The 20,726-nt window shown below is 46.6% G+C and overlaps 1 protein-coding gene across 1 annotated transcript in view; it reads left to right on the top strand.

The window, feature by feature from the left end:
* PSMB7 (proteasome 20S subunit beta 7) overlaps positions 1–20,726 on the top strand; it is a 65,016-nt gene that overhangs the window by 43,761 nt on the left and 529 nt on the right. The window contains exon 7 of the mRNA XM_059410838.1: positions 17,964–18,115. Within this exon, the coding sequence (XP_059266821.1) occupies positions 17,964–18,115 (152 nt within the window). The remainder of the gene's footprint in view (positions 1–17,963; positions 18,116–20,726) is intronic.

The following is a 20,726-nucleotide window of genomic DNA, read 5'->3' on the forward strand; positions in this document are numbered from 1 at the left end:
AATTCATCAGATGAATCTGCTGAATTCATCCTTTTAACCCTCCTTCACCCCAAATACCTTTTGATGGGTCCCCCCCAAAGTTTTCAGATATTCACAAGAGAGCTGTTTTCTCTATATAGCTTATGTTCAGATGGCATAGACCTCTTCAGATTTAGTAATGAGATCAAGAAGTCCTTAAATATTGGTGAATGGCATTTGTCCATTTGAGACAAATCATGAATAACTTGAACAAAAATAAAAAAAAATAAGCAAGACTATCACATTTGAATAATGAGGTGCTCTTTTTTTCCTCAACTGCCAAAACTTTTTAATCTTCGTCAACAATTGTTCTGTCCTCCGTCTTATTTAGGTTGCATCTGTGCGACTCTGAGCTCAGGAGCCCTGACAAGCGGCATATGAATTCTGTATTCATTAGTGATCTTGATCCAAATGCCTCTGTCCCTGCCACGGGGGCTCAGGTGTGGAAGCTGCTGGCTAATCCCACCAGCTGACATTCAGAGGTTTAATGACTCCATAGGAAGGTGGCCACTCGCTGGGAGGGTTGCTGGCGGGACCCACACAGCAGACAGTGGAGATCAAGGAGGACTATCAGTGTTGAGCCGGAGCACCTTCCTGTGCGACTTGAACCCTGTTGGCATCAAACGGAGTTTTAAGTAAATGCAAAATTAAAAAAAAAAAAGCTGACCTTCGATAGCTCTCATAAACAATGGTTTTTCTGTCTGTATTGATATTGATGGTGTTTAAGACTTTTTCTTGTTGCACTTTAATGGGTGTCAGCTTAATGAGCTTAACTTGACACACTTTTTTTTTTTTTTTTTTTAAAGATTTTATTTATTTATTTATTTGACAGAGAGAAATCACAAGTAGATGGAGAGGCAGGCAGAGAGAGACAGAGGGAAGCAGGCTCCCTGCTGAGCAGAGAGCCCGATGCGGGACTCGATCCCAGCACCCTGAGATCATGACCTGAGCCGAAGGCAGCGGCCTAACCCACTGAGCCACCCAGGCGCCCCTAACTTGACACACTTTTCCCAATTTTTAGATCTTAAGGTTATGTTTGTCTGGTTGCTACATCTGTAGGGATCTTACGTATGTCTGGGAAAAAATATATAGAGCCAAAATTCTTTCTTATTAAATGGTTTTGAGGATCTGTGCTGACGTTTTTGCTTATTGTGATCTCTGGCTTTGAAAACATACTGTTAGAATGTGAGTTTTTTGACTTGTGACATGTCACAGGATGTTTTGATTCCTCTTGTCTAAAAATGCTGGATGCCTTTTCTTTATATAGTAGCTTCATCGAGATATAATTTACATCTGTACAACTTAGCTACTCTAAGTGTACAGTTCAGTGGTTTTTAGTATATTCTCAGAGTTGCGCAACTATCACCACAGTCAAATTTAGAACATTTTCATCACCCTCAAAAGAAACCCCGTAACCACGCAAGTCATCCCCACGTGCCCTCAGCCTTCCCAGCCCTGGGCAACAACTAGTCTCCCTTTGTCTCCAGAGACTTGCCTTTTCTGGACATCTCATGTAATAGGAATCATAACAATACAGGGTTTTTTGTGACTAGCTCTTTTAACAAAAAGCTCCTTTAATAAAAATATTTTCGTAATATTTAATCCATGTTACAGCATGTGTTGTTACTTCATTCCTTTCTATGGTTTAATAATATTCCGTTGTGTGGACATACCACATTCTATCTACCTGCTTGTTAGCTGATGGACATTTGGATTGTTTTCATTCTGGTTGTTATGCATAATGATGCTGTGAACATTTGTGTACGAGTTTTTGTGTGGACATACATTGTCATTTCTCTTGTCAGTCCCTTGGAGTGGGGTTGCTGGGTCATATGATAACTCTGTGTTTAACCTTTTAAGGAACCTTCAGTCTGGTTTCCAAAGTGGCCAGGTCGCTTGATGTGTATTAGATGTAGTAAGTTGCGTCTTTATTGTTCAATCAAGATAATGTATTACTTTTCTTCAATAATTTTCTCTCTGGTTGTATTTAATGTAAAACAGTAGTTTTTTTTTTAATTAAGATTTTATTTATATTTTTATTTGAGAGAGAGCTAGCGAGCATGAGCTAGGGGAGGAGCAGAAGGAGAGGGACAGACAGACTCTGTGCCCAGCTTGAACCCATGACCCTGAGGTCATGACCTGAGCTGAAATCAAGAGTCGGACACTTAACTGACTGAGCCACCCATATGCCCCAGCATTAGTTTTTTTTTTTTTTTTTAAAGAGATGTCAGAACCCAAAAATATAATCCCAGGGGCCCAGTGTAGGATTATTCTTAAGTAGTGATTTCCAGTGGAGTTAAACAGTTAATTTTAGAAATGATCAGATATTGAAATTGGTGTAATGATTCCATGGGTGATTCGGAGAAACACTTTCAGCTTCTAGAATAGATGATGGTGAGGAGACACTGTTGATGGTTAGAGCTTCTCACCAGACTCAATATTTTGAGTTGTTACCCGTTTACAAAGTAAGTTTGTTCTCCTGGGTTTGAGCTCTACTGAGCCAACTTTGGAGAGATAGGAAAGGACTTCTTGAGTTAAGGTTATTCCCTTGGATCTTTTCCTTTTGTGGTGTTGTATAAGGCAGGTGGATGTTTTCTTTGGTCTTTCTCCTGATAATTCAGGAGCAGGACTTTGCTCCCTTTATACAGAGTTTAGAATTTCACAAGTAATTGCTTCTCTCCCTCTGATTCTGTAGGATTGCTTCATCTGCCTGACTTAGGAATGGCCACTTCAATGTCTGTTTGTCTGGCTGAGTCTGTGTCTTCCGTATCTCTCTGTCTTCAGATCCTCAGTTAATAGGTGTTGGGTGGCTATTGTTTCCATCCTTGCCCTTTTATTCTGCCTCTGATACAAGTTGAAGTTCAAAGTGGGGAGTGTTTTGGGGAAGGGGCAAAGGAGATTCTAGAAAGAGTCTTAATTCTTCCCATTTAGCTTCAAGAAATAAAAGAGGATTAGATGGGAGGAGGCCCAGCAAAAAAGGTGTAGTTTACCGAAATCTCCAGTGAGCTAGGAATGGATTCCTCTGGATGCCAGGCATCTAGAATTCATGAGTCAGCAGATCTGAGAGAAGTGACCCTATGTGAAGTTTGAAGTCCTCTAACGCCAGATCTCTGAGGCCTGCTGCTGAAGGTACTACAGGTGCTGCTCTGTGGTTACTGACTTCGAGAAGTCTTTGTTGATTTTTCTGCCAGAAATCTTCCTGTGCAAAATTTTTTTCACACTATGCTATGTACACACGGAATTTCCTTTTCTTGTAAAGTCAGTATGTAATCAGTCAGCAGGTACTTATGGGTGCCCGCTGAATGCGAGGCATTACACTATGCTTGGTGCTGTGGTCTGGAGGTGGTATTGCAGGAGGCTGTTCTGTATGATGGTGGAAATTCCTTCTACAGCTGTGGACCGAGTACATTGAAAAGGAGGCATTATTTTACTCTGTGGTAGATAGGTAATTATTTGTGATGCATTTCTTTGGAGCAGGTGTTCCCATTTGAAATGTTTTCACTTTACATATTTCCTATAACTGAGAAAGGCAGGGGGAGATACTCTGTATAGGAGAAATATTTCACAAAGTATATTGCTTGCTGCACCTGTGGCAAAGATCCAGCAGGCAAAATGTAGCTTCTTTGTGACCTGCAAGTCTTTAATTAGAGAGAGGCAAGAGCTAGATTCCGGTGTTGACTAGAAATAAGTGTTTCGTGACTTTCAACTATATGAGTAGAATTAAAAGGAAGTTTTGTTAATATATTATTCTACATCATGATATCACAGAGAAAATGAACTTCTTTATTCATCTCTTACCACATTGGTCAAAGGGCTAAGGGTCTCAGGGACATAATTTAAGACACTAAAAATGTCACCTTTATGTGCGTTGTCCTTTTCTGTTACTCAAGCAAGCCAGGCCAAGATGGGACTGCCTCAGCTCCTTGGGAAAAGAAAGAAAAGGCACTCTTTTATTATTCACTGATTTCATTCCATCCTGGAACTATTATTTTATGAAAATTTTGCCTCCTAACCCCTTACTGAACAGTGGCTTTCAGGAGAAGAGGGGAAACCCCCCTGAATCTCACTGTCAGAAGTAAGTCTCTGTGTCAGGAATCCAAGAGGTCGTCTGTGGTTAGAGGCTGGCAGCTCTTAAACAATGGATTTCCACTTTTCTTGTGTGTCGGTTAGAGAAATACAAGAAATGAAATATAGGACTGAGTGTTATTGGATGGTAGCTTAGAATCTTATAAGTTTTGCCTTGGCAGGTAATTTGGCATAAATTGTTAATGTAAATCTGGGTTAGTGGTGAAGACGTTATTTTAGTAAAAAAGATAAACTGCTGATTAATTCAGCATAGAACTCAATTACAAATTGGAAGTGTCTCTGCGGGACTCCCGGACCCTAAAGACAGCAGATGTTGAATTGATACTCCAGCATATTTCACAGTGGTATGAAATATTAACATGGTTTATTATACTTGTGTGGTGTGTGATATCAGAAAAGGGGGAGGCGGTGGGCATGTGGGTGTGCAAAGCAGCCGCACGTTACACATTCGCTAATACACACTCAAGCGTGATTAAGAATTGTAGGAAAGTTTCTTCTTTTTTTAAAGTGAAATAGCTCTGGAAAAATTAAGTGTAAAATAACACTTGGAGCTCAATACTTAAATGTGGTGCCTGTGTACGTTTATGTTATACCTGTAAATGAACATAAAATAAAAATGCTAAACTTACATTACATATTTAAATGTTAAATGGGACCACTGCTGCAAGAGAAAGGGGGACTTGAGCACTTGATCTGTATTTCAATAACTGTCAGCTTGCATGGCTTGGGGAAGTTTTCCTGGGCTGCTGTACTATTTTTACCTTCTGATCTAGAACATATGGTAATTTAATAATGCCCCTGTAATTTGCACAGGCAGAGAAGTTTTGTTTCACAGTTTTCATAGATCTGTATCAACTCAAGGGGGGAAAAGTCGGCAAATACGATGTATCAGAAGAGCTGAATAAATGGAACTGCCAATATTTGAAGGGATTAGCAATTTTTAAGAGGCGTGAGAGTGAAGTTGGCTTAGATGAGGTATTTCAAAGCCATTACTACAGTTACGACAAGTTTTTTTTTCTTTTTCCCTCTTTGCATCACAGCCTAGTCTAGATTTTGCTAGCTGAAGTAAAAACTGTTCCAAAAATCGCCAAATGATTATGGTCAGAATGAACATAGCCTGGATACCTTCTGCCGTTATAAAGGCTTTAAAGAATGGTGCTTTCTCAAAAACATCGAAATTGGCAAAGGCAGAAGGGCCGTGGGCAAAGAAACCAGAAGTTTCTTGGTACCTACATCACCAGAAGAACATCTTTTATATCCCCATTGAGAAAGCCTTTTGTAAACTGTTGTGAGGCGGGGGTCATTCAGAGGTGTGAAGGGCGGCCTTGTGCTCCATTCATCCAAGTTGTACTGATCTCTGGCTGGGTGCCGAGGTCTCTGCGAGGTTATGAGCCATGGTCTCTCCATTTACAACTTAGTGGGCTGGACCGGCCTACGGGCACCTACTTGAAAGTGCGGTGTGAAAAGCACAAGAAGGGTGCATCTGTGGGGGGCGCAGAGGTAACACAGAGGGGGACTGGTGGAATCTGGGGACTTTGGGATGGCTCGAAGTGCATGTGACTCCTTGCTTGAATTTTTTGTCTTGGCGTTTGAGGAGGGGTGGGACAGGGAGGCTGCAGAAAAAGAGAGACCGTGGGGCATCCCATCATGCACAGAGGGGCAGGGCTGGGGCGGGGGGTTGGGGAGGAAGCGCCTGCTCTGGAGGAAGCGCCTGCTCTAACTTTTTTTCAGTTGTGGAACCCTGGAAGTTTGGACAGCTGAACATATTTGGAAATAGGAAAACGAAACTCCGGAGGGTGTCCAGAGTTGTCTGGGTGGTCATTTCCTGAGTCGGTGTGGCCTTTTAATTAGCATCCGCTCTTCAGTGTGGGATGAGGCCGAGCTTAGCATCCCTGTCCCTGTGTGTGAATATTTAGTTTAGAAAGCTGCCACATTCCATTAGAGGTGGTTGTGTTTCGGCAGTGGGTGCAGGAGCTGTGTAGACTTTTCAAATGTCCTTTGAGATTTCCGTTGCAGTGTAATTGGGAGATGCTGGTACTTAGTGTGGTGTGCATGGCGGGATGTGAGCTTACCTGCTGTAATGAGACCCCAGCAGCATACCTCGGGAAGGGAGTTAAAGTTTTAACCTTAACAGATAATGTTACTTGTGGGTTTCTGTGAGGTAATTTATACTACTCTTCCCTAACCCTGAAACGGTACAGGAACAAAAATAAGAAAATGATATGAAGTTGTGCTAAGTTGATATTTTAAAATTCCACCCAGTCGTACAGATTTTGGAAACTGTCTTCAGCAGCCAGTGCCCAGAGCGCAGTCACACCTGGAATCGTTGTCACCCAGTCGTCATGTCGGAGTCTAGTTTTTCTGAACTTGGAGCTGTGATGATAACAGGAGATTGAAAAGATCCAAGGGAACATTAACTTTGATTCCTTGACAAATACATTGGTTTCTTTTAACTCTGATAAATTGAATTGGGGTGACAGCGAAAACAGGGCATGAAGGAAAGTGCATGTGGGGGCTTTGAAGAGGTCTGGGTACGAAGATTGATTTTTGTCTCTGATGTAACCCCTGAAACCCCGGTTTATAAAACCTAAACCTCATTCGCGACGTGGGCTTAAGTCAGTACTTGAGGGGATTGTTAGTAAATTGCACTCAGGCTCAACAGAAGTTTCTTCTCTTATTCTCTGACTACTTCTTGCCCCAGAATGTCAGAAGAAAATGAAAATGCTCTCGCCGTTCCTGGTCTGTTCTGGTTAAGATTTACAATCAACAGATGGCCTGATGGGAAAATTCAGTTAAATGATAATCTTTTTTTATTGATAATACAGGGTAGTCAAGAAACAACTTGACTCATTCTGTTTGCTGAGAGGTTTTATCCGTGGATTGTAGGGAAATGGAAACATTTAAAATGTAGGGCTGATGCAGTGAATTAATAGGCTGTTGGTTTGGGGTTTGATGAGTGTACATTCTGTATTAGGGAGATTCATCAGGACGCTCTTAGTTTTACCTAATGTTAACAAGCATGACGAATTGATGGAATGATTGAGTAGCATTATTAAGCAGTGTATTTGCAACTTTGAAGAATTTTCTAGGTCAGCTACTTTAAATAGGCAAACTCAAGCTTGGGTTTGTCAGTTACACCTAAGGAGTTTACAAGCATCGTTAGTGATTTTGGAACTAGTTGTATGGAGGTTCTGTCGTCTTGAGTGAAAAAACAACAACAAAGAAAAACAAACAAAAAACCCAGGGGCTTGTGAGTCAGACAGAACTCTGCAGAATTTCAGACTTTACGGTTGCCTGGGTTAGTCATTTTCCCTCTCTGAGCCTCTGTTTCCTGGATTTGTAAAATGGACATACGTGTCATCCCTACCTTAAAGGGTTATTTGGAATAGTGAGTGGACGAAGTGGAAGAATGTACTAGGCACAGGGCCTGCATGCGGTAATGTAAGTTCTTTTTCTGCCTTATTTTTTTTCTGCCTTATTGTAGGATATAATTTCTAATGAAACATAATAAGTGAAAATGTGCCACTTAGTACAGTTCTTATTGGCGTAGCAGTAAATTCCGTATGGAGCGTGTTCATGTGTTTTATGGCATCATTGTGAATTTCAGTTTTAGTACAGGGGCTATTCTCATAATTGATTTGCTTTGAATTGGGGTTTGATAAAACAGTACTGAGTTATGATCAGTTGCCCCTTGTGTTGGTAGTTCTGCAGGAGCTAGCCTTTTGGTAACGGTGTTTGTGAACGTGAGAGAAAGGGGAGGATCGGATCAGGTTAGCACCCAGCATGGATTTCCTGCATGCCAGCGCGGTGCTGGCGGTGTCTGCGGTGCAGAGAGTGCTCCGTTTTATCCTCACAGCCCACCCCGGTGCTACGTGGTTCAGGCCTCCTCTGCAGGTGAGGACATTGGGACTTATGGGAGAAGGGGGTGGGATTATGGACATTGGGGAGGGTATGTGATTTGGTGAGTGCTGTGAAGTGTGTAAACCTGGTGATTCACAGACCTGTACCCCTGGGGATAAAAATATATGTTTATAAAAAATAAAAAATTAAAAAAAAAACAAACAAAAAAAACGTTGACTTTCCCACCGAGGTCACATAATTCCTAAGTAACAGGACTTGGCTTTCCCTGCGTCTTCATTCTCTTCCATTCTTTGCCTCTGCTGCCTCCCTCCTCCCCCAGCCCCACCACTGCAGTCATATTGTGAATATATCCATCAGCTCCAGAAGTTTCTTTATGCCCCTTTGGGAGGCATCCCCATTCTTCCCAAGAACCTTCGATAACTGAGGGGGCATCTGATGGCTGTGTGTGTGCCTGGGATCCCAGGATGAGGTGATGAGCCAGGGGCCTCATGGAGAAGAGTCTGACTCGGTAGCACCTCAGGATCTTTACTCCCCCGCCCCCTCCCCCCCATCTGCTCTCTGCTTGTCTGTTTTACTTAGGTTTGTTCATTTCTACTTTCTCGTAACTTTACTTTGCAATGGCCAAACCCTCATGACCACAATTTCTCCACAGAACTTCCTTACGTTCTTTTGGCTCCTGCCCCATAGTTAATCAGCCCCTTACACTCTTTCTACTGTATTCCAGAGGCCAGCCAGGCATAGGCTGCGAGCCCTTGCCACCAGTGAAATGGCATTTACAAGTTGGCGGATGTGTTCCCACCCCCACCCCCAACCCCACCAAACAGCAGCTTCCACTGGCTCTTCCTTTATCTTGTCTCTTTTTGGTGACACCCATTAGAGTGCCTACCACAGAAGCTTACCAGTGTCTAGAATATATAATTAGGTTAATCATTGTCTCCTATCAACCTGCCAGAAGAACAGCCACCAGGAAGTTATAAAAGGCCTTTCTGTGATGGCTGAGTTTGTTGAGAATTGGGTCAGTGCCCGGGACCGATGCTGGACGTCCAGGCGGCACCCGCCGCCCCCTTCTGCTTTCCCGCCTGACCCTCACTTTCACTGGTCTCCCAGCCCCGTTGATGGTCCTCCTGCCTGCCCCTGCCGGCCCACCACCGCCTCACTGGGAGCATTCCTATCCCTTGCTCTCCTCTTGTCTGCCTTTGGCCTTTCTTCCTCTCCTGCCTCCAGGTTACAGGTTCATAAAACACAAATCTAACTACGTCATTCGCCAGCTTGAAATTCTCCACTTCCTACCACCGCTTTGCTTGCAGGGCCGGTTCCTTGTATGGCCCACGAGGTTCTCTGATATTCAGCCACGCCTTACTCCTTCCCACGGTTTTCCTTCTTCCATCACATCTGCCCCTTGGCTTGGCAACCATTTATTTGTATGTCAGGATTCAGCCTCGTCTTTGTCACCTGCGCCCTGTGAGACCTCTGTACCCCTCTATAGTTCCGGCATCAGGCCTGGTTCCTTTTTTTTTTTTTTTTTTTTTTAAGATTTATTTATTTATTTGATAGACAGAGATCACAAGTAGGTGGAAAGGCAGGCAGAGAGAGAGGAGGAAGCAGGTTCCTTGCTAAGCAGAGAGCCCGATGTGGGGCTCAATCCCAGGACCCTGAGGTCATGACCTGAGCCGAAGGCAGAGGCTTTAACCCACTGAGCCACCCAGGCGCCTCAGGCCTGATTCTTAAGACCTCTTACCACACTGTAGTGAGCTTTTCTTCCTGTTTCTCTTCTGGACTCCACACTCTTCGGGGCAAGGTCTTTGTCTGTTCGGACCTTATGCGCAGTGTTCAGTGGTGTCTGCGGAGCACGTTAGGAGCAGAGCATTAGGACAGGTTTGCTGAACTCAGCTGAACTGTACATTTTTTTCAGGGGTTTTATATCATGTGAAACTTGCTTCATAGGGGGTCTTTAAACTTCGTCAAACAAAGGTGCTCTGTACTTTCATGGATCTCCTTCTAGGTCTTTCTAATCCTTGTGAGGCTGTAGAAGCAGGATTGTGCAGTGTAACCCAGTCCCCACAGTAACCTTCCCACATGTGCCCTGTCCCCTGCGCTGCTGTCCGTCCTCCAGATGTGAGTGTGGCTCTTGTTTGTCTCTGAGTGACCCAGGGAACACATTCACTTCATTTCCCCTCTGTTTTCATCACCAGGAATTTATTGGCAGAGTTATCACTGACCGCTGGGGAGAGAGCGAGATTATGAAGATCTTATTACCACCCGGGGCGGCTTGGTTTCCATTTGGAGGATAGTTGAGCATATTTCTTACTCTTCCTTTAAACCTAGTCTTGTTTTTTTCTCTGATTATATTTGATTCACTGCAGCCTTGGAAATATATATTTGTGTACACATATGCTACGAACGCTGATTTCTTCTTCTTGCAGAAAGCAATATGTTCCTGTCTCTCTTGGTCCTCTTCCCTCTGGAAGCTTAGGTGTTTTTCCTTCCATTCGGTGCATCCAGCAGGACCGCTTGCCCACCACCAGTTTTTCCTGGGGCCGGGTACGAAGGTGGGCTTCAGTGAGGCAAGGCCCTACCCCGGCACTGATCCCCCAGTCCCACTCAGACCCAGCCCTGCGCCCTCTGTGCAGCAGCCAGCCGTTCCAGAGCCTCAGTTTCCTCGGCTCACAGGCGGTGAGGAGGATTAAGTCGGCACAGACCCAGCGGAGCTGGTTGGGTGTCCCCTGTTCTTCACACCCTGGCCTCTTGCCTTCTGCCATAGAATTTGCTCATAATTCTGTTTGTAAAGTCCATGTGTCGGGGACATTCCTGTCCCCTTACTCCTCCTAACAGCCCCTGGACAGAGGCGTGGTCCCCCTTCTTCAGCGGGCAGCCTGGGACTCCTGGAGCTCAGCGCCGTGTCCGTCAGTGGCCCAGCTGGGCTGCTCTTTTCTTTTTCTGTGGCGGCTGTTTCTGGCTCATTGCAGCTCCGTAGCCCCAGAGGTCTGCTGTCCTGCCCTGGGTTGTGATCAGGCTTTCGTATCCTTCTGTGATCTGTGATCTGGCACGGGCCGGCTTGGCAGTGGTGTGGCTGGCAGTTCCTTGAATGTGAACGCCCTCTCCCATCCCTGCTGAAAAGCCCTCGGCTTGCTCCTGCGCGCACAGCACGTTTGCCCCTACTTACTCCCATCACCCACATCCGAGGTGCCAGAAGCTGTCGGGGGGGCGGCGTGTGGAAGTGGCAGTGCCCTCTGGACCTTAAAGACACAGTCCCTGCCTCACTCGCCACTCTGGGCACACGCAGCACCAGCTGTGCCTCGGTTACACCGAACAGTTCGGGGCGTTCTCGCGAGCAGCTGTGTTTGCCCACACAGCTCAGGCCAAAACCAAAAGTCAGACACCTTTGCTTTTGTCACACAGCCCTGTCTGAAAAAATACTAAATTAACCTTTTCCACTGTAAAATATGTCGCCACACATGGGATACATCATGTCTGTTACAGAGTGCAGGAAGCAGTCTGCTTGTGGGGGGACTGTTTTAAACACTTTTTTGAGCTCTTTAAATTTTATTCAACCATCAGCCACGAATGAGTCCTTCAGGCCGCATCAGTAGCATAGGCAGAACCTCAGCGTGTCCACAGGCCACTACGGGACACTGTGTTTAAACCTCTTCCTCGTGGTGTTTACCGGTCTTGGAGCGCTCTTGGTCTCTGGTCCCCAGCTGGAGCTGGCGCACTTTCGGAACTCCCCCTTCGGTATGCTACCGTCTTGTAACTCATTTCACCTTCCGGTTGGGCAGAACTGGGAATACATTCGAAGATGGTGGTTCATGTTTTCATTTGTTGACATCCACGCCAGGCCCTGTGCTTGCTGCCTGGGGTACAGAACGGAGATGCGATAGTTTGGGTCCTCGTGTTAGAGCCCAGACTCTTCGTCACACCCAGACTTCTAGTCTGCTCTGCTGCAGCTCATCGGAGCAATACCGTTTTTTTACTATTTCACATCAAAGTAACTAAAGACAATGCAGGTTTTCCAAGATGAATTTGGACTGCTGCTGTTCTTATTGGCTAAAATTTTTAGTTTAGTTTTTTTTTTTTTTAACTTTATTTATTTGACAGAGATCACAAGTAGGCAGAGAGGCAGGCAGAGAGAGGGAGGGGGAAGCAGGCTCCCTGCTGAGCAGAGAGCCCGATGCGGGGCTCGATCTCAGGACCCTGAGATCATGACCTGAGCCGAAGGCAGAGGCTTTAACCCACAGAGCCACCCAGGTGCCCCTAAAATTTTTAGTTTTTAGTAAAGGAGCAAACTGTTGTGAAATAAATGGTCCTTGCAGATTTTGTAGCGACTAAGAAAACTGATGGGAGCTGTGAGAGGGTCCAGCTGCGATGCTGCTCCATGTCTCATTCCCTGGAGCGGACGGAGGAGAGCCAGTGGCCCCGACTCCCGGCATGATGGTGGGACACACGGCACAGGGCCGCGTCTGCAGGGCCCCAGAGGACAGCAGAGCCAGGGAAGCTCTGTCCTTCATGACAAAGGCTGTTTCTTCTGTTCTCAGCTCCTTTAATGTCAGCCCCTCAGCTACCGAAATGGGCTATATTTTCCAGCAAATAACCCATTTTATTATTATTTTTAATTTCTTTAAAAAATTTTAGGTACAAGTCAGTTGTTTTAAACGACTCACCATACACACTTACTTTCACATTCCAAAGCTGTTTCTAAAATAGTGTTAGGTTTTCCAGCACATATTTGATGTTTCGCCGGCTCCTACTATAAGTAAAATGCTGTTCCGAATGCATAAGTGAATGTGGTGGAACGTAAGGCTTTATTTAAAGAGCATTAATTCGATGCTGAACTGTCCAGAGTCCCCATTGGCTGGGGCACCAACATTTTACTCTGGTGGCATTCCGCATCTAAAAATCACTTAAGTGAGAAGAGAAATTCGATTGTAGCTGTAGACAAGAATAATGTGGAAAAGTTTCTTTGCAGTACTATTTTGGACCTGCACCATAGTGGCTGCCGAGGTAATCTATCAGTTTGTGAGTGTCTACAAAATGCAACTCTCTAGATAACAGGTTTAAAGTAAAGATTTAATACAGTCTCCATCTCCTATGATGTTGCAGTGACAGTTTAAAACTCATTCTCTAAATCTCAGCAGACTTTATAGCTAGCAGTGGGCCAATATAAAGTTTAATAGCATTACAACACATAAATCATCTTTTAAAGATGCTACTAGTAGCTCCAATATTAAATGCAGACAATCGCCTGTGTTATAAATAATTTATCAAACACCGTTTCAGATTAGCCTTCCATGCTGAGTTATTTATTTTAGCCTTTTCTGTACGATTCCTAAGGCACTTTTTGAAAGATCCATTACTGGTCAGTTTAATGAACTTGGGGGTCTGTTTTGTCCCCTCAAGCACTCGGGTACAGCTGTGGTGACCATTACATGGCCGACGTGGACCTCTTTGTGCCTTTTACAAGTGCTGCCCATTTGTCATGTGGCGGTAAATGGAGCTGCACATTGGAGTCCGGGGACACATTGCGCGATGCGGTGATGGAGACAAACAGATAGCTCTATAAAGTGCTGCTTGTCACAGCTGACTTGTACTACACTACATCACTCTTATTGTAATCTCATTTAAGAAGCAGGGGCGGCCCGGGGGACTGATATTCCCAGTTAGTTTGGTCGTTGTAGCCGTAAAGCAGGAAGTGCTCCTTTTATTTTCTCTGAACTTTGAGGGAGTGCGCCTTCTGCTTGGATTAATTGTTAGAGGAACTTCTTCACAGAACTGTGTGCAGATCTGTCAGCAGGTTTGTTTGGACCTTCCTCTCCTGGCCTGGCGTTTGGTTCGGGCAGTCACTGCTCGAGGTAAATTTGGTCTCCGTGCTTCCAGGAGCCCTCTGGCTTGCTTGCTTAAGTAAGTTATGTTTTATTATGCAACAGCTATGTGTCAGACACTATAATAGGTGCTTTCTATACCTTATTTCTAATTCTTGCATTAGTCCTTTGGTAAATCCGAATGTATTGTCCCTATACTTACTATAAGGGAGGACAGTGAATTCGGAGAGGTGAAGTGACTTGCCCAAGGTTGCACAGCAGTAAGTAGCAAATGGGATTCAGACCCAGTCTGCCTCCGCATCTGCCGGATTAACTTTTAATCACCAGGTAGTGATATTTTGGCTGAGTGTCTCAAAGTAAGAGGAAGCAGCCATTGGGCCAGAGGGCCATTTTTTCTGGTAGCCAAGATGAGTCCTGCTGGTCTGTGTGCACACCGAATCCAAGTTCCCTTGTGACTCACAGCGTAAATCCGTGAACAGCTGGTGAGGGGGGTAGGGGGATGCGGCCAGCCTGGCAGTGGGCAACAGCATGGCACCGGGGTCTGCTCAGCTGGGGCCACAGGCTCTGCAGGGCCCTCGTCAGAGCCCCTTGGTAGCAGCTGTCCCTGGGCAGATGCTGCTCAGAACTCCGGTTACCCTGCAGCTTCCAGAAAAGGAAGTGCGATTTCCCTGGGAAGAAGGAATCCTAAAGGAAGGAACAGTGCTTCCTGCATTTATTGTGGGCCAGAGACAGATAAAAATGTGGTGTTTTCCCCACCTCTTGCTTTCAGTTGGTGGTTCGTTCTTGATGGTTTTCTCAAATATTTGGTAGAACATATTAAAGACAAGAGTTAATTGTGAAACTCCACTATAAAGAAAACAGTATGAATATGCCCAGTAGCATATTTGCATATGTGTCTAGAATTCTGCGTCTGGAAATACGGTGGTAAAAGACAGTGACATACAAAGTGTTTCCTGGAACATAGTGGGTATCTCTAAATATTTGTTAAAGACATTAACTGTGTAAGTAATGGGTAGACAATAGAGCCTTGGTAAATTTTCACCCTGTTTGCCTTTTGAGGATTTTTGCTAGGGGTGGGGTACATGTGAAATAAGACACAGGTTTTTTTTGTTTTTTTTTAAAGGTTTGTTTATTTGAGAGAGTGCGCATGCGCTAGTGGGGGTGGAGCAGAGGGAAAGGGAGAGAGCATCTTAGGTAGACTCCCTGCTGAGTGCGAAACCTGAGGCAGGGCTTAATATCATGACCTGAGCAGAAATCGAGTTGGATGCTTAACAGACTGAACCACCCTAGTGCCCCAAGACATGGGTTTCTAATATTGATCTCTGCTGTACTGCATTGTAGAAATGTTTAAGTGGTGTTTGTGGGCAGTTTGGGAAAACGTAGTGCTCCCCACCTCTGTTACGGAAATGACAGTAGGAGCAACTGCCTGTTGGCCCAAAGACTACTTGACAACCACCATCCACTTTGCCGGGGTTCTGAAGATCCTGTGTGATTGAGGAGTGACATACCCTCAATCAGGCAACTGCTGTCCACTGTCCCCAACTCACTAAGGAGCCCCCAGCTGAGACAGGTTGCTTGTGAGCTGGTAGGGTGCTGTGGCATTCTGGCTATGGAGCCCCATGGACCTGTTTTAACTGTTCACTAGCTTGGTGACCTTGGGCAAGTCATACACTCTCTCAGCTGTAGTTTTCTGACAGTATTATCTTAAGAAGATGGTTGAGGACAGAGGTAAAAATTATGATCATTAATATGTCTAACTCGGTACTTGGCATATTATGGTAGGTGGTCATTAAGGTTTATTCCATTTCATAATATTTAGTCCTGTGCATATTAGATGAGGGTAGGACTGGAAAAAAGACCAGAGACTTGTGAGATTTTTTTTCCTTAAGGAATCGGTGGAGAGGAAAGGAATTTAAATGTGTATTTTCCCAATTTTTAAAAGCCTTTTATACTTAAATAACAGCACATAATAATTTTATGAATAAATCAAGCTATACATAATGCTTTTTGCATATTTTTAATTTTTATAAGTTCTTCTGTTCACATTGTGGAATATTTGCAAAATAGAGGACGCGTCGCCTGTGATCTGTGCACTGTTCGCATTCTGGTATCTGTGTGCCCAGCTTCACTGACAGACATTAGATGCGCATGCCTGATATCATGTGTCTATCTCTGTGTCCTCGGAGTCTTCCCCCATCCCCAAACATAGAATGACTTGGGAAATTTAAATCTGCAGTCCCGAGTGCAGCCGGCAGGGTTGGTGACATCCACTGGGTACAGTCGGCTGGCTCAAAGCACTGATGGCAGAGATGAGAAAAGCAGTGATATCAAAGCAGAGAAAATCATGGAACAGAGAAGAGAAGGGAAGAGGAGAGAGGATAGGTGAGGAGCGCGGGAATAAGGAAGGGTCGCTACGCATGTGCAAATCCAGAATCTTTTAAGAGAAACAGTTTGGAACGAGGCCGTGTTCGTTGAATTACGGTTGGGTTTTGCTGTCTGTATGGTAGCCGCCATCTCTAAGATGGTTTCTCTGGTATCCCCTTCATGGGCTTTTGGCCTCTTGGGAGCCCTAGGAGAGAATCCCTGATTGGAGGATCCTGTTTGAATGAATTCTCACGGGGCTGTATATGCACAAGAGAATAATGGGCTCCGCTGGCCCAATATTAGGGGCCACTCAGGGAGTGAAAAAACCTGGTAGGATAAAGATCAGAATAACCCCGAGCTCCTACTGCTGGGTTGCTGAGGATCCCACTTCCAGCAGAGCCTTCTCGATCCTTCTCCGAGTCTGTAGAGGGCGCTCATGTCACTGGAATCCCACTTCCTGGCTTAGGGCAGGCTGAGGAGTAGGAACCCTGAGAGGCTCAGATCTCACAACAGGAAGTCAGCAAATCTGCCCTTTGATGATGCAGGCTGGACTTTGAGGCAGGCAGGCCTGTTTCTCAAAGAGCGGCACTTCGATGAACTCTTTGGTTCAGGTTGCATGCTTGTGGGCTTTACAGGGCTGGCGAATGGGGAAGGGGCAGCACAAGTTAGAGTCTCTTCCTTGGGAGAATGGTTCATCTTTTTCCTTTTTGCCTACAGAGCTTGTACTGCGTGATCCCCAGGTCCCCACCTCGCGGCTTCCACTACCAGCCTTCGGTGTTACTGGCCTGCTTTGTGCATTCCTGGTGCATGGCTTGTCTTGCAGAGCCCTCCCTGGAGCCTTGCTGAGGCAGCTGGTGTTTCCACAGCTCTGTCTCAGTTATCCATTAGCCCTTAGCACACAGCACTGTAGCTACTTGTGGCTGATACCTGCCCCCTGCACGCTAAACCCCCACAGGGCAGGGACCTTGCGGCCTCATCCGTCTCTGCAGCTCTGCCTCCTAGCCTAGGACCCGAGATCTGAAAGGCCTTCTTGAATCTGAAATGAGTTAATCCGCCTTTTTACAAGTAACTGTTGGTGACTTAGACTTGCTCCTAAAAGAAGTAGAAGAGAGAATGATTCAAAGAAAGGAATCACTTTAAGTGAAAGAAAGCAATAAATTCTCTTGGACAAGAGGCCCCACCCTTGGCTTTGCCACCATTTTGCTAGAACTATAATGTTTTGGTTTTAGTTTTCCCCCTTGATAGTGACTTCTTCATTAGGTTACCTGAAAGCTGGTTCCAACTGTTATGGAACATTTTTGATCAGGGGTTAGCAGACTGCAACCCATGGGCCAGCTCTGGCTTTCCGAGGCTTTTTTGGCACACAACCACACGTTTGTTTATACATTGTCTTACGGCTGTCTTGTGCTACTGTGGCTGAGTTGAGTAGTAATGACAGAGACAGTATATCTACAAAACCCAAAATATTTAGTACCTGGCCCTTTACAAGAAAAGTTTACTGGTCCCTGTTTTAGATGATAAATGGCTCTGTCAGCCCAGAGTCCTCAGTCATGCAGTGATTATCTGATGTGAAGTGGCATTTTGAAGAGGTGCATGTGTAAAGGGTTCAAAAGACCTGATTTCTGTACTTACTAGCCAAGGAACCTTCGGCAGGTCATTCTGGTACTCGGAGACCTTTCCTTCATCTATAAAACGGGCACTGAAAATGTCCACCTCACCAGGGATTCTGCACACTGCTCTTGAGGGCACTTTGTGGATGTCGGAGCAGCTCTTACAGCGACTGTGGCCATCCATGATCGGTGCCATTCTCTTGCTCAGGAGGAGGACGCCAAGAAGCTGGTGAGCGAGGCCATTGCAGCGGGCATCTTCAACGACTTGGGGTCTGGAAGTAATATTGATCTCTGCGTTATCAGCAAGAGCAAGCTGGACTTCCTGCGCCCGTACTCAGTGCCCAACAAGAAGGGGACCAGGTAAGTGGCCCGTGTCCCCCGACTCCTGCGACTACTTGTGGTCTCTCCATGGCACTTAGAGTTTTCTTGATTAGTAACTCCAGTGTCCCCGAGCCAGCCTGCCACACAGACCTTTGAGTCCTTATTTGCTTTATGATTTGGGTAGCTGGCAGGTATAGAAGGGTGGTTTAACTTGTAAAATGTTGGTGGGAGAGGTAGAGCAGGGCCCAGTAGAGAGTCCTAGCCTGGGGGTTTGCCTGGAGAGGTTCGAGTCACCTGCTGTTCTTTCTCTAGTTCTTAAAGGGATCCCCTGAGTTCCTGTATGAAATTCCACGAGAAGCACTTTTCAGGGAAACCAGCCCACAGCTTTTCTCAGAGTGGCGGAGGAGTCGTAAACAGTTATACATCATGGGTTAGGAGTCTTGCAAGTTAGCCTGGGGAGCTCCTCAGTGCCTCCTGCTCCCCAGGGAGCCAAGCCGGTCCCCCCGGGGACAGAATAGCAGGCCTGTATCTCAGCGGCTCGGCCCAGGCTCAGAGTGGGGGACAGGGTTCCAGCCGGTTTGCTGACTAGAACTGGAAGGTTTCTAGCCCTCGTGACTGGTCTCATCTGCAGTCTCGCATTGTTGTCCAGCTGTTTGGCCATCCTCTGGTTCCTGACCTCTTCCGCGGTCCTGACAGCTCAAGATGGGGTTCCTGAGCACTGTGGGCTTCACAGATTTGACCACTTCCTGGCAGCCCCGTAGCAAGGCCAGAGCGTAGCAGGCACGTTGCCTTAACTCTCACTGTGTATACACGAATTCCAAGTCGGGAGTAGTTCCAAGGAAAGAGCAGAACATTGAGAACCAGCACCGCACTCAGCATTGTGGGAACTCCGTGTGCTCGCAGTAGGCTGTGGTAGCTCAGTAGCAAATTGCGTTCTGGCTCGGGCTGGGAAGAGGTCATTGCCTGGCATGGTGACTTGGGGCCCGTCAGTCTCCTAGTCTTGGAAATGACGGAGCTAGCTAGGTGAATGGCCCGTGGAGGACCTGGCCTTTGAGCTGGAAAGGAAACCACCTTCCAGGCCTGGGGCTGTGCTGGGGGAGCAGGCTCTGCCAAGCTCCCTGACGGCTTGGGTCCCCCATTATATGCAAGATGCTGCAGGAACTGAGAGTTCAGGCAGGGCGACATGGTTCCGCTCCATCCAGACAGAACAGCGTCCTGGGTGAGGAATCTGGAAGCCATGTTTGAGCCTCTGAAAGGAGTATTTGTGTAGGACAAGGAACCTGTGCTCAGCAGTGGCGCATCTTAATTCTTCAGGACATTGGCACTCACAACGTGTGAGTAAACCGACAAGAACAGACACAAAATGACCCCCTTGGGGAGTTGTAAAGATTCATTGAGCTGGTACGGAGGGGCTCACCCCGTGGCAGCTGTGCGCCCCCTGCCCTCTGGACAGAGCCACTTGCTGCTCAGGGCCTGGGCCCCACGGCAGCGCCGCACTCTAGAATCCCGCCGCCCTCTTTCCTACCAGTGGCTGACTGGTGGGCGCCGCCTAGGATAGCGGAGTTCCTTTCGCAGAGTGGGCAGTCAGGGGTTAGGGCAGAGATTCGGCCGGGCAGTTGTGGACCCAGCCCTGTAACTTCCTCTTGGCTGCTTTGCTGCCAGCCCGCTGCAGCCCTGCTTGGGGAGGCCCTGCCTGCCTGCCGATGCCAGGCACCCGTGCCCCGGGGTGGTGAGGAGGCTCTCGTGTGTCGGAGCCTCCCATGGACATGGTGGTTCAGAGGAGTCAGGAGCCACAAGGGGCTCTTGCTCCAAGACCACAGGCTGCCGGGGGTCCATTCTGGGGAGCTGCATCTTCACGCCAGCAGGGGAGGGGCGAGGCACATCTCCGAAAAGGTGCTGCCGTCTGATCCTTGGAAGAGAGTGTGGTGGAGCCCGAGGTCCAGGCAGAAATGAGGCCAGCCGCCTGCTGCACGAGCTCCTGGGTTTCTGCAGAGCTCTGACGTCCGCTTCTTCCTGCTTCCTGCTCCCAGTTTGAGCACCAGTGCCCATCTGAGGGGATGGTTTTCAAGGAGCACGTGGTCACGGCATAGCCAGCAGCCTTCTGTTAGTCCGCGCCAGATTGACAGAAATAATGTCCCAGCTGGGGAAAGACCAGAGGAACAGTTGGATTTGTACTGCTGTTTGACGATACTGTAATTCCTGGCCCCAATGTGAGAATTAGCAGCTCAGATGTGGCTCTTACAGACTGACTGTGCTCGGAGAAACCGCTGTCGAGTCACCCCGAGAGAAGGCGTGGGGCATGATGTGGTGGTGACCCACCGCGCTGCCACAGGGAACAGCTAACCCTTCTCGAGGCTCAGGAGTGTGGTCTAGAGGGACAAGTCCAGAGTCTGCGTCTGCCTGCGGGTCATTTTTATACTGTTCTCGCTTCCACATGTTTTTAGTGTTTAAGGTAACAATTAGGTCATCCTTGTTTCTACACAAGAGAAGGGTGATGACAGCCTAACAAAAGGGCCCGCTTCCTGCTGATACTGAAGGGTGCTTTGGGGGAGTTGAAGCTCAAAGGCAAATGGCCAGGTGCTTTCCAGCATCTTTTGAGGACGGTGAGGTGGAGAGGGAAATGTGAGGGCCCACTAAGTGCCGGGTGCTC

Source organism: Mustela nigripes, chromosome 9, assembly GCF_022355385.1.
Source record: "Mustela nigripes isolate SB6536 chromosome 9, MUSNIG.SB6536, whole genome shotgun sequence".
Taxonomy (NCBI): domain Eukaryota; kingdom Metazoa; phylum Chordata; class Mammalia; order Carnivora; family Mustelidae; genus Mustela; species Mustela nigripes.